This window comes from Nyctereutes procyonoides, unplaced genomic scaffold (assembly GCF_905146905.1).
Source record: "Nyctereutes procyonoides isolate TBG_1078 unplaced genomic scaffold, NYPRO_anot_genome, whole genome shotgun sequence".
Lineage (NCBI taxonomy): Eukaryota > Metazoa > Chordata > Mammalia > Carnivora > Canidae > Nyctereutes > Nyctereutes procyonoides.
Window position 1 is genome coordinate 85002404 of NW_026575146.1, and position 13484 is coordinate 85015887.

At 51.5% G+C, this 13484-nt stretch overlaps 1 protein-coding gene and 1 non-coding gene across 2 annotated transcripts in view; both read right to left on the minus strand.

Moving 5' to 3' along the window:
• Window positions 1-6862: 6862 nt before the first annotated feature.
• On the minus strand, window positions 6863-6936 carry TRNAT-AGU (transfer RNA threonine (anticodon AGU)). The gene has a single exon. It is a non-coding gene; the product is annotated as a tRNA-Thr (tRNA).
• Window positions 6937-8032: 1096 nt separating this feature from the next.
• The window catches only part of WDR88 (WD repeat domain 88), a 46259-nt gene continuing 40807 nt past the window's right edge, over window positions 8033-13484 (minus strand). The window contains exons 10-11 of the mRNA XM_055310274.1: window positions 11139-11231; window positions 8033-9002 (exon numbers count right to left, since the gene is read on the minus strand). Coding sequence (XP_055166249.1) covers window positions 8811-9002; window positions 11139-11231 — 285 coding nt within the window. The 3' untranslated portion in view covers window positions 8033-8810. The remainder of the gene's footprint in view (window positions 9003-11138; window positions 11232-13484) is intronic.

Sequence of the window (13484 nt, forward strand, 5' to 3'; positions counted from 1 at the left end):
ATCGTGGATGTTGGTGTAGCTCATAGGTTACTGCTCGCTGGTTACAAGTTCGCTCGTTTTAGTAGGTAGGGAGTAAAGACCGCAGTAACGAGCACAACGGGCGGCCTCCTCATTTGTTTGCCTGCAGTCTCATCTTGAAATGCGGTTGATCTAGAATCAATTTTTAGCTCCATAATGAGATGCTATGGGGTCTAGAAGCATTTGTCGGATGAAATGGGTTCGTACAACTACATTTCTGCGCTGTTATCCGGATTCAAACAAAATTCTTTCATGAGGATCCAATGAAAAGAGCTTTGGGATTCACTGAAAAAAAGGGACATCTGGGGTACATGTCCCACCACGAATCTGGTCACCTGGCCATCTCCAGGCTTGATTCTCACAGGTGTGGATTTACTGAAAGCCACCAGCCTGGCAACCATCCCGCCCCCCGGGCCACCTAGCTATGCGCCCTTGGGGCTGCCCCACGGAAGCTCTGCTGGGGACTTCACAAGCAGACTCACTCCTGGAGCAGCAACCAGCTTCCAGAACCCTCCTTAAAGCCAGGTTCCCAAGCTCCTTAATGCAATGCCACCCCCGGTACATGCAGGAACACCAGGGAATAGGCCACACACGCAGAGTGACCGCAGCTCGTGGCCAACTTGGCACTATTTTATTTTATTTATTTATTTATTTATTTATTTATTTATTTATTTATTTATTTATTTATTTATTTTTGATTATTTTTTTATTATTTATTTATTTTTTAAACAACTGCTTACAACAGCCTTCTCGGGAGCCACCCTCCATTCAGAGGGAGGCAAGACCAACTCAGGAGCTCAGACCACCGAGGAACCAAAACAGAAAGGCTGGACACCTGCCCATGCTAATTCCTGCCTGGGCCCTTGGCTCACCACCTTCATGCCCCACCAGCCAGCACCTGCGCCCTCAGACCTTCTAGCCTCGTGTTTACAGCCCCAGAGCACGTGGTAAATCGTCCTGCACCTAATAGACACCCTCACTCCATGTTTGCTCAATTTAAGTTGAATTTTGATGAGTCTCTTGTATTAATTATAATCTAATTAATTATAAGAAATCACATGTGGTGAGAAATGTAGCATATGTATTAATACAGTCAATGTTATGGTTTGATTTATTAAAAAAATAATGATCATAACCACATGACTGAGTCAGGATGGGGTGAGAGAAATCCACGAGTGGTTTTGTGTCCGAGCCCCCCTCTACTGCTCCCCCCAACCCAGCACGGTGGAGACTCTCCCCCGGCCCTTCCCTGGCAGCTGGGCGCGCTCTTCCCCGAGGCCAAGGCCACTGTCCAGACAGTCAGATGTGAAAGCTCTTCCCAGGAAGCAACCGACAGCAGGTGCACATCCCCGGCCTCCTCGCCCAGAAGCACCTGTAGCCGGAACCCCCGAGGCTGGAATGGCACCGGAGGTAGAAATCGGGGGTGATGGGACGGCCGTGCTGGGAGGGCCCAGGCGACAGGGCCCGAGGAGTTGAACCTGCACGGGGTGGGGGCGGCGGGGGTGACACGTGACAGATCTGATGCTGTCAACGTGACTCTGGTTGTCTTATAGTTTCATTGAGATGAACTTACGCGCAGGGAACTGCCTAGATCTCACGTGTACAACCAAATGGGTTTTTTTTTTTCCAAATGGGTTTTGATAAATACACACCCACACCCCTACCAAGATAAGGAACGTTTCCGTCGCCCCGAAAAAGGATTAGTGTTACCTGTCAACTTGACTGGGCCACCGGGGTGCTCAGGTGCTCAAATATTTGATCAAACATTACCCTGGGTGTGCCCGTGAGGGTGTTTCTGGAGGAAGGTGACGTTGAGTTGGGAGAGCCAGAGGAGCCCACCGCCCTCCCTAACGGGACAGGCCTCAGTCGATCCATCAAAGACCTAAACAGAACAGTGAACCCCCCGCAGCACCTGCGTGCTGTTAGGGCCACCACGATCATGTAGCCCTTAGGGACAGTCAAGCTGAGACAAGGAAACCGAAGGGACCTCAGAAAGAAAAAGCTGTGGGTTGTTGTTTTTGTTTTTTTTTTTTTTTTTTTTTTAACTTTGCTTCTGTTCCCGCTTCCCTTCTTGCCAGGACCTGCACGCCCACCTCACACCTGCCTTCGCGTCTGTCCTCCTTGTAAAGGTCCAGGGGTTCGTGATTTCTTCAGAGCCTTCCAGCACAACAGGTAACATCTAAGGAGTGACAGGCCTGGGCCATCGGGAACGTTCTCTAAGACCACCGGTTCCAAACCCCTTGACCCCAGGGCTCCTGACCCCGGGCAGAGGTACCTTGTGGAGGACCCTCGAGCTCCCAGCCTCGATCGACCCGTTCCTGGGGGCCTGAGGACACACACCAGACCGCCGTCCTCAGTAAAGACTCCAGACCCCCAAGGAAAGACAAGACTCACGCCCCGTTTCCTTTCCAAGTCTCCCAGACACTCCATCCACATCTGCTCCCTCCACATCTTGGATAAACCCTGCCCTCACCTCCTGCTCACCTTTGACTTCCATCCCGCACGAAGCCAAAGGAACCTCTGGGTCCTCGGACCCAGCCAGCCTGCATCAAAATGACATCTTTATTACCATTGTCCCCGTGTTACATGTGCAGAAACGGAGTCACAGAGAGGTTGACAAATGTGCCCCGTGTCATCGGCAACAAGCACACTCAGCCAGGACCTGGCAAGGTAGCCTGCTCCAGAGTCCGCCTTCTTACCTGTTCCTCCCCTGCTGCTCCTGTATCTCGGTCTATATATTTCTTATCTGAACTGTCATCATGAGGATTTACGAGCACGACGGTATAATCCTTAAATTCTATTTAAATCATAGTTCTGGGATCTAATCAAGATCACCTGCCCAACATTACCCAAGGAGTCACCGACCGGGGAAAATGGAGCTGTCACCAGAATTCAGAGAAGTTGTCCCATTGAGGGGAATCCATGCACCCCCACACCCCCCCCCAGTACTCTCACTTATGCTGCCTCTACTAAAACCCTTCGAGGTCCCAAAAGCTTTTGCATTAAAGCAGTGGTTTTACCTTTTTGATATTGAGGTCTCGTCGAACTCTTTTTTTGTTGTTGTTCTGTAAACCTTTAATATAATATATTTCTTATTTATGAGGCGCCTGGGTGGCTCAGTCAGTTAAGTATCTGCCTTCAGCTCAGGTCGTGATCCCAGGGTCCTGGGATGGAGCCCAGACTCGGGCTCCCTGCCCCACAGGGGGTCTGCTTCCCCCCCCCTCGGCCTACTGCTTCGCCTGCTTGTGCTCTCTCTTTCCATCAAATAAATAAATAAAACCTTTAAATATATATATATATATATATATAATTTCTCATTTATTTTTAAATTTTTTATTTAAATTCAACTTAGTTGCCATATAGTGTATTATTAGTTTCAGGGGTAGAATTTAGCGATTCATCAGTTGCACGTGACACCCAGTGCTCATTCCATCACGTGCCTCCTTAATGCCCGTCACCCAGTTACCCCATCGCCCCTCCCCTCCAGTGTCACCCAGTTACCCCATCGCCCCTCCCCTCCAGCAACCCTCAGTTTGTTCTCTAGAGTTAAGAGTCTCTTATGGTTTGTCTCCCTCTGTTTTTATCCCTATTTTTCCTTCCCTTCCTCTCTATTCATCTGTTTTGTTTCTTAAATTCCACATATGAGTGAAATCATACGGTATCTGTCTTTCTCTGATGGACTTCTTTCCCTTAGCACGATACCCTCTAGCTCCTTCCATGTTGTTGCAAATGGCAAGATTTCATTCTTTTTGATGACCGAGTAATATTCCATCGTATATTTATACCACATCTTCTTTATCCCTTCACCAGCCGATGGACATCTGAGCTCTTTCCATAGTGTGGCTATTGGGGATATTGCTGCTATAAACATTGGGGTGCAGGTGCCCCTTTGGGTCACTATTTTTGTATCCTTTGGATAAATACCTAGCAGGCGAATTGCTGGGTCATAGGGCAGCTCTATTTTTAACTTTTTGACCAGCCTCCACGCTGTTTTCCAGAGTGGCTGCACCAGTTTGTATTCCCACCAACAGTGCAGGGGGGCCCCCCTTTCTCTGTATCCTTGCCAGCATCTGTCGTTTCCTGAGTTGTTCATTTTAGCTATTCTGACCAGCGCGAAGTGGTATCTCCTTGTGGTTTTGATGTATGTGTCCCCGATGCTGAGTGATGTTGAGCAGTTTTTCATGCGCCTGTTAGCTTTCGCACAGCAAAGGAAATAATCAACAAAACTAAAAGGTAATGGGAGGCGATATTTGCAAATGATAGAGCAGATAAAGGGCTACTATCCAAAATCTATAAAGAACTTATCAAACTCAATACCCCAAAAATAAAAAATCCTGTCAAGAAATGGGCAGAAGCAATGAACAGACATTTCTCCAAAGGAGATATATAAGTGGCTAATGGACACATGAAAAAATGCTCAGTATTTCTTTGCACTCTCAAAAATTATTGAGGATCTGGGGCGCTTGGGTGGCTCAGTTGGTTAAGCCTCTGACTCTTGATTTCAGCTCAGGTCGTGACCTCAGAGTCCTGAGATCCACGCTCAGTGGGGAGTCTGCTTGGAATCCTCCCCCTCTGCCCCTCCCCTCCTTGCACCTGCGTACACTCTGTCTCTCTCTCTCAAATAAATAAACAAATCTTTTTTAAAAAATTAGTGAGGATCCCAAATAAGCTTTTGTTTATTAGGACTGTATCTGTAAGCGTTTGAGATACTAGAAATGAAGACTGAGAAAAACACACAAATATCTCATTTATTTAATTGATTTTTAAATAACAATAATAAACCTATTTCACGTTAACATAAATAACATTTTTTTTATGAAACTACTTGTGAAACAAAATTTACCGAGCAGCAGGCATTGTTTTGTAGCTTTGCAAATCTCATTTATGTTGAGCTTAATAGATGCCAACTGGATTGTCGTATCTACTCTTGCATTCGGCCTGTTGGGATATATTATTGAAGTAGAAGGAAATCTGTCCTCCAGCATATATATAGTATTTCAATGGGCTTTTCCAAAAAATGGTGGATATTTTTCTTTCATAATACACCAAAACTGAATAAATGGTGGTGTGGAATCTGAAACCACACCGACGAGCATTTCATACTCTGTTACCTTAAAATATACTGGTGTAGTTTGCTCTTCATGGATCATGCATCGATCGTTTGGAAAATACCGGTTCACCAAACCACGCAGGTTTGCCAAAAGCTGGCATATTTTGTTACGCAATATCAAAAAAATACATTCATTAATACAACCACCAATCTCATCAGAAAGTTTTTTAAACATCGGAAGGTTGTCCAGCTCACGGTGGGAGACACTTTCCTCCCCATCTGCTCACACAAAGGGTGAGGGTCGTGTATGCGAGTGTCTGGATTTCACAAAATTAATAATGTTTACTGCTTCATAAAGACATTCTTAGGTGAAACCGGCTTTTTCCTTTCCCTGCAAAAGTGGTGCTGAAGAAAGAATAAACAGTGACGAGTAGGGCCCATTAGTGCCACTGTCTTGAGTCCAGCTCAGGTGCCAGCAGGTTTACTCACCGCTGCTTCCGCACGTCCCCGCGAATGTCCACAGACCAGAAGAGCAACCCAGCCTCCGAGTATCCTTATGAAGGTCCACGTGACCACCTGAAAGAGTCTTAGGGGCTCTTAGGGACACTTTGAGAAGTGCTCCCAAAACCTCAGGTCACGTAATCCAGTCAAGATAATATGTTCAATTTTTAAAAAGTCGGGTGTCCGCAAATGCCTACCATGTTTCGAGCACCCCGAGGTGCTGGGGGCCCAGAGGTAAACAGGCGCAGGTGGCTCCCCGTGCCTTAGGGCTTAATTTTATTTGAGGAGACAGACAATAGACCAATAAATAGTAAGACTATGAAAAGGCTATTAAAGGAAATAATTAAAGGAAATAATCCCTATAAGGTCCTGGAGGCTGGCCTGGGGGAGCAAGGAGTCCTCTGGGGTGAGGGGAGGTGATCCACCTAGGAAGGCCAGAGAATGAGGAAGGCCCATCTCTGCAAAGGGCCCGGGAAACAGCCTTGCAAGCACAGGACGCAGAACGTTCAAAGGCCCTGTGGCAGAGACAGCAGGGCGGTTTTAAAGAAGGGGAGGGGTAGACTTAACCGCGGCCCTATTTGTCTTCTCCGGCTCTGCTCACGGCCTGGGGGTGCTGCGGCGTCACCTGCTGCTCGGCCACCAACGCTTGTCCCCCGCTGGCTCTCCCTAACACCCAGGCTTGCGCCGCCAGCCAGGGTCTCCCCTGGGCCACCAAGCAGCCCTGGGAGCCTTCAGCTCACCGCAGTTGGCCTGGGAGGTGGAGGCGCAACACGCCCCCAAACGAGAGGGGGAGCACGAGGAACCCAGGCGCGAAGGAGAGGCGAGGGGGAGGGGACGGGAAGGGGAGGGGAGGGGAGGGGAGGGGAGGGGGAGGGGGAGGCGCAGCTGCTGGCGGCGCAGGTGCCTTCGCCCGGCGAGAACACGCCGCCGCCGCGCCCCCGCCCCCCGCGCCCCGCCGCCCCCGTCGTGCCCCCCGCAGTTGCCCTGAGCGCTCCTGGGGGCCTGTTCAGCCTCCACGTGCCGCCGACCCCGGCCTCGGGGCCCAGCCTCCCCGGGACCGTCCCCTCCCCGGAGCTGCCCCCGTTCCCCAAGGGCCCGGGGCACGCCGGCTGGGTGCAACCTGGGCCTCGCCGGGCGCGTCTGTAGAATGGGCGACAGCGAGCGGAGCGCTGTCCCCCCCAAGGCCGCACCTGCCCTCGCCCGCCCGGGAGCGCGGACCCCCACCCACCCCTCAAAGGGAGGAGGGGCTGCGTAGGCCAGAGCCCCAAAAAAGAGAGCCGGGACGCTCGGTTGAGGCACCGCTGGGATTCGAACCCAGGATCTCCTGTTTACTAGACAGGCGCTTTAACCAACTAAGCCACGGCGCCGCCCGCACGGGTACCGCGAGAATCTGCTCCCCATTACCATGGATTCCGCGCCATCGGCCGTGCGCATGCGCGGGAGCTGGGGGGGGCAGCCGGCGCATGCGCGGTGGCCGGCCCGGCTCCCACCCGCGGCTGCGCGGGGCCCCGGCGGGCTGGTGTCGGCGCCCCGCTGGCGTCTCCTCCCGGACGCCGAGCCGCGGAGGCCGCTCTCCGGGGAGGCGCGCGAGATCGCGCCTTCCGCCCTCCACACCTGGCGCGGGAAGCCCCGCAGGCTGTCCGGTCGGTCGGCGCGCGCATCCCGCCGCGGCCCCGCCGGAGCTCGCAGCAGCCCCCGCGCCCGCAGCTCGGGGGGGCGGCCCTGCCCGCCCCGGGCGCCCTCGGCCCTCGGTTGTGCCGCTGCTCCCGCTCCCGGCTCCCCGCCGGCTGCTTCTGGGCGCCCCCCCCCCCGCCCCGACACCTGCGAGGGCGCCTGTGAGCAGCAGCGGGGCCTCGGGGGGGCGCCTCGGCCACGGAAACGTAAGTCTCGGCAGGTGTGTGTGTGCAACCTTCCTGGACACACAGCTTCCAGGTTGCACACACCTGTCCAGCATCACCTGTCGTAGCAAGACCCCGAGAAGCGACCCGTGTGCCCATCAGTGGGGCCGCGGGGGGACCTGCAGCGCGGCCGTGCCCCGCAGCGGGGTGGGGGGCGGGACACACCTGTGCGCGTCCTGGGGTGGAGGACACACCTGTGCGCGTCCTGGGGGGATGGGGGACACACCTGTGCGCGTCCTGGGGTGAGGGGGACACACCTGTGCGCGTCCTGGGGGATGGGGGACACACCTGTGCGCGTCCTGGGGGGGTGGGGGAGGAGGGCACATCTGTGCGTGTCCGGGGGGAGGGGGACACATCTGTGCGTGTCCTGGGGGATGGGGACACACCTGTGCGCGTCCTGGGGGGGTGGGGGGAGGAGGGCACATCTGTGCGTGTCCGGGGGGGAGGGGGACACATCTGTGCGTGTCCTGGGGGGGTAGGGGGGGACCACTTAGCCCCAGGGCATGTCATTGAAAGAGAAGTTGCTGGGAGGGCGCCAAGTGGAGCTTCCACCGGTTCCCCCCTCGCAGGTGAAGCGCTGAAGCGGCGACACACGGACCCGCAGCTCCAGCCTGAGCGGCCAGACCCCAGGGCTGGGGCCGGGTGAGGGCCTCGGGAGCCCTGCCCACGGCCAGAGCCCGCGGAGGCCCACGCGCTGACGGGACATCAGGCCTGCAGTTAAGCCCGATGGGGCTTAACCAAACCGAGGCCCGAGCTAAGTCATGGAGCCGAAGCGGGTGGGAAAGGGAGGCCCCCCCAACCTGAGACCTCTGTCCCTCTGGGCCACTCAGGGTGTGGTGTGGTGGGCTCTGGAAGCGGGAAGGGGGCCGTACCCCTGTCTGGGCCTTCTGGAAAGGGGAAAGCCTGCGGTGGAGAGCCCGAAGCCTCCTGTGATGGAAATGCCCTCGGCCCCGCTGCCTCACCAGACCTCCCTCTGCTCAGCCCCCTGGCACCGGGGAGCCTTAGCCGGGGAGGTGCCCGCGCATCTTCCTGCCCAGTTGATGAGCCCCATCAACCGAGGAGCCTTACAGGGCAACACTGAGACGGAGTGAACGCCGGGACACAAGGCTTAGACGGAGCAAAAAGCCTTCTAGAATTCACAGGCACGCTTGTTTTCGAAAGGAATCTAGATATTTATTCTGCGTGAAAACTAACAACAAGGTGTGTGACTCCCCAGCGCGCTGTGGAGCTGACGCTGTGCCCCAGTGTGACCGCCCACCTCCGGGGCCAGGGCAGGGGCCTTAGCCAGAGGTCCCTGCGTGACAGGTCACCTTACTCAAGCCAGCCAGCAGGCGCAATGGCCGTCAGTCGTCTGTGCCCAGGCTGCACTCCCTTGACCGTGTATCTTCCCCTCCTGAGGATGATGACAAGGCTTCTGCTGACAAGGCTTCTGCTGACAAGTCCTTCTCGCTCATTCGGCAGAACACACATTTGGTGACTGTTTCAGAAAAGATGTCACTTTCGTAGGTGGAGAAAGGCTTTTCACATACTTCACACTGACATGAAATATTTAAAAAAGAGCAAAAAGCAAGTGCTGGTCAGAGGGGACCAAGGCATCCAGGGTAGAGTGCTCCCTCCAGATCCGACCACCTGGGGTTGGGTCAGAGCAAGCGCTGCCCTCCTCCCTGTGGTCTCTAACCCCACAAGGGTGGAGCTTGCGGACCCCTGGGAACGACCTCTGGGAACCACCCTGGGCCTCCCCGATGCCCCCCCCCCCCCCGCAGAAGCTGTGCAGATACTGCAGCAGCTCATCCCCTGCTATGGGAAGCCTGGGGCAGGAGTGGGAGCCACTTGACAGTGGAGAGGACGGGGGTGAGTGTCCGACCCCACCCTCTGTCCTTTGTAGAGCACAGCTGTGGGCCCTGAGGGGCTCTCCTAATTCCACCACAATGGCCTGGGGACCTAACTTACAGAACCAAGAGAAGCAAGTAGGCGAGATTTCTAAACAGAGCAGTAATTGCTATTAGATGCTGAAGGTGCTGAGCATCCTCCTCCCTCTCAGCCTGTTTCTGGCCAAGGCACACAGAGCAGTGCATACAGTGGCACAGCTCACCCACCATATCTGCTTCCCACAAACAAGTGAGCAATACCACGGGGAGGGGGGCTCTCAGGCCATGAGCAGAGGGCTTGGGGATACTCACCACAGCACCATCCCCCTGCAAGATGGCATGCCCTGCTCTGGCACACCAGGCCCCTGTGCTTTGCCCCCTTTGCCCACTCAGGGCACTGAGGCCTGTAGGAGAGGCAGCCACACACAACCCAGGGCAGGCCCTCTGGGAAATCAGGCTTTGAGGTTTCTTATATTGATTTTGAGCAAGACAAATGTGGAGGGATCATCTTTGGAACAGTTTCAAGTATGTCTCTTTCTTTGTTTTGCAAGAAAGAAATCTGGTCCTTACCTACCTTATCCTATGGCATAATTTCCCGTGACCCAACCCCAAAACGGCAGGGCCCAGAAGAGGCAGTGCATGGGGGCCCTGTTCCAGGTGGCAGGTGGAGGACATGGACAAGCACTGCTCTGTAGCTAGTCAGCTTCTAGGGCCTAAGGACCCACATGGCCACACAGGCCATGAGGACCAGCTGGCCACAAAGACAAGGTCCATGTTGGTCCCTCCCCTCATATCCCTGCCCTACAGTGCTGTTCCAAATTAGCCATTTCCAGCAGTAGCTCCCAGCTGGGCCTTCTAAGAAGAGAACCTAGGTGGTTCCAGGGAAGGAGGACTGCGAGGACCCAGCATAGACTCCTCAAGCCTCTCAAGGTGCAGCCAAGTGTCTATACCACAAGGCCCTCATAGGGACTGGCCTTCAGTACCCAGGGATGGACTCTATGGCCAGCCGTGGCTATACCTGGTGAACCAGATGTGCCCACCCTACCACCACCACCCTCTGCTAGAGAAAAACAGGTACCTGGGCCACTTCCATGGGAAGGCACTGGGGGCCTGGCCAGGGGGTCTCCTGAAGTGGCAGAAGCTAATATCATGTCCAACTGTGTGCCTCGCTATGCTCCTCTGACTCACTTCACTGCTCAGACACCCCAAGAGAGCTCCTGCCTCAGAGTCTCCACACAGAGGGCTTTCCCGCTGCTGGGAAGGCCTTTCCAAAACACCTGCACAGCTCACTCCCTCACCACTTCAGGTCTTTAACAAAAGCTACCTTCTCGGTAAGACCTATCCTGACCACCCTTTCAAGTGTCACCAGCAGGGACCCTGGGTGGCTCAGTGGGTTGAGTGGCTGGACTCTTGATTTCAGCTCAGGTCTTGATCTCAGAGTCCTGGAATCAAGTCCCACCCTCAGTGGGGGGTCTGCTGGAGGATTCTCTCTCCCTCTGCCCACACACGCTCTTTCTCTCTCTCTCTCAAATAAATAATGTGTCACCAACATTCCCACCCATTCCCTTTCCCCCTGTTCTTTTTCTCCAAATTATTTATTGCCGTGTGATGCACTATTTATTTTTCTGGCTTCTTTGTTCATGGTCTCCTCTTTTAGAACCTAAGTTCCCTCAGGGTAAGAATTTCAATCTGTTTGTTCATGGTTTTTATCCCCAGCTGCCCAATAAATGTTCAAAGAATAAATTAATTTGTGGAGGAAACTAATGAAAGCCTTCATTGAGCTTAATACTACCCAGTACTAACCTGTTTCACCTTTAAGCCCAGGGCCTTTTTGTACTTGATTACCATAGGAATTTGGTCAATTTCTTCAATATTCCACAGTCTCACCGTCCTGTCCTAAAACAAATTAAACAGCAAAGCAGCAGTCACCAAATAGGCTTCTTCAGCCAGGAGGCCCTAGGGAGGTGCATCGCATCCAGGTTCCCGTGTGAAGAACCTCACCCTGCAGAGGAGCAGAATTAGGGTGAGCAACTGTCCTGGTTTGTCCAGGACCACCGTGCCTTTAGTACAAGTCCCACATCCCCGCAAACCCATTCCAGGATGCATAAAGTCCCGCTTGTCAGCAATGGATGTGGAAGTCTGAGGGGAAAGCACAAAACCCATACAGTGGCCCCCAAAAGAGGAGCCAAGAGCAAAACTATTTTTAATGACAAGTGGATATGCGTAGACAGATGATTCGCCTTCCGTAGTTGCTGCCACTTTTCCATGCCTTGCAGTTCATGTTAAGTTCCCAAAACTGGGCCATCCGTTACTGTGATTCACCCCCACTTGATGTGATTTAAGCATTCCATGTGACTGCATTGTGTTAACACAAGTGTTAACAGTCTGCCTTTGATTTTACCTGTGCAACTGTTGTGCTTTGTTTCAAGATATTGCTAGTAAAATGTTTATCATTGTGAATATTATGATTGTGTTTTCTAAGAGTTCAGGTCATGAAAGTAAGAATAATTACAAGACCAATGCCAGCATGGCACAGACATCACCAGCAGAGGCTAAACAGCTGTGTTTAATGACAGCTGGACAAAGCTAGAGTAGGGGCAGGGGGTGGGGTGGTAAATAACCAGAACACATCCTACTGCAGGATATGAGGAAAAGAATTTGGAATTGGGTATGGTGGAGACGAGAATGAGTCTCACAAGCCTGGTATGAGATGGGCAAATTCTAAATCAGTTTTTTCATATCCCAAAAAGACACCAATGTGAAAGAAAATGAAATGTGAGCCATCCAGATTGGAAAAAAAGTAAAACTATTTGAAGATTACTTAACTTTGTATAATAGAGAATCACAAAGAATCAACTAAAAACCTATTAGAAGTAACAAGTAAGTTCAGTAGAGTTGCAGGACACAAAACCAAGACACAAAAATCTATTGTATTTTTATATACTTGCAATGAACAATCTGAAAGCGCAATTTAAGCAATTGCATTTAGAATAGCATTAAAAAGAAAATGTTTAGTGATGATTTAACAAAGGAAGTGCAAAAATTAGACCAAAAACTAAAAATATATTGTTGAAAGAAACTAAAGATGTGAATGAACAGAAAGAGATCTCATGTTCAATAGATCAGAGAACGTAATATTGCTAAGATGACAATAATCCACAAAATGTTCTATAGATTCAGCACAATCTTTATGAAAATCCCAGATGACTTCTTTGCAGAAATAAACAAACTGATCTTAAAATTTATATGGATATTCAGGGGAGTCAGAATAGCCAAATTAGTCTGGAACAAGAAAAATGATATTGGAGGATATACACTTCCTTATTTCAAAACTTACTACAAAGCTGTAGTTATCAAGATAGTGTAGACACAGTTCTAAAGAATTGAGAAACTAAAAATAAAACTTTTCATTTATGGTCAGGTGGATTTTTGACAGGGGTGCCAAGAGCTAAAACTATGAAACTCTTAGAAGAATACTTAGGAGTAAATGTTGGTGACTCAGGATAAAACAGTGGTTCCTTTGACCTGACACCAAAAGCACAGGCAACAAAAGAAAATATAGAAAAATTGGATTTTCCCAAAGTTAAAAACTTGTGATTCAAAGGATATGCATCAAGAAAGTGAAGATCTATAAATGGCCGATAATTACATAAAAAGATGCTCAACATATTAGCCATCAGAGAAATGCGAATTAAAACAAGATACAATTTCACAACCATTAGGATGACTAAAGTAAAAAAGAAAATAACAAGACTGGAGAGGCTGTGGAGAAGTTGGAACCCTCCTGCATACTGGTGGGAAAATGAAAGAGTTCAGCACTTTGGAAGACAATCTGGCGGTTCCTGAAGTGAGTAAACATACAGAGTTACCATTGTGACCCAGCCGCTCCACTTCTCAGTACATACCCAAAAGAATAAAACACAGGTGTTCAAACAAAAACTTGTTCACAGGCAGCCCGGGTGGCTCAGCGGTTTAGCGCCGCCTTCGGCCCAGGGCCTGATCCTGGGGCCTTGGGATCGAGTCCCATGTACAGCTCCCTGCATGGAGCCAGCTTCTCCCTCTGCCTGTGTCTCTGCCTCTCTCTCTATGTCTATGATGATGAATAAATAAGTAAACTGCTTCTTGCTATAGAAAAATTAAAAAAAAAAC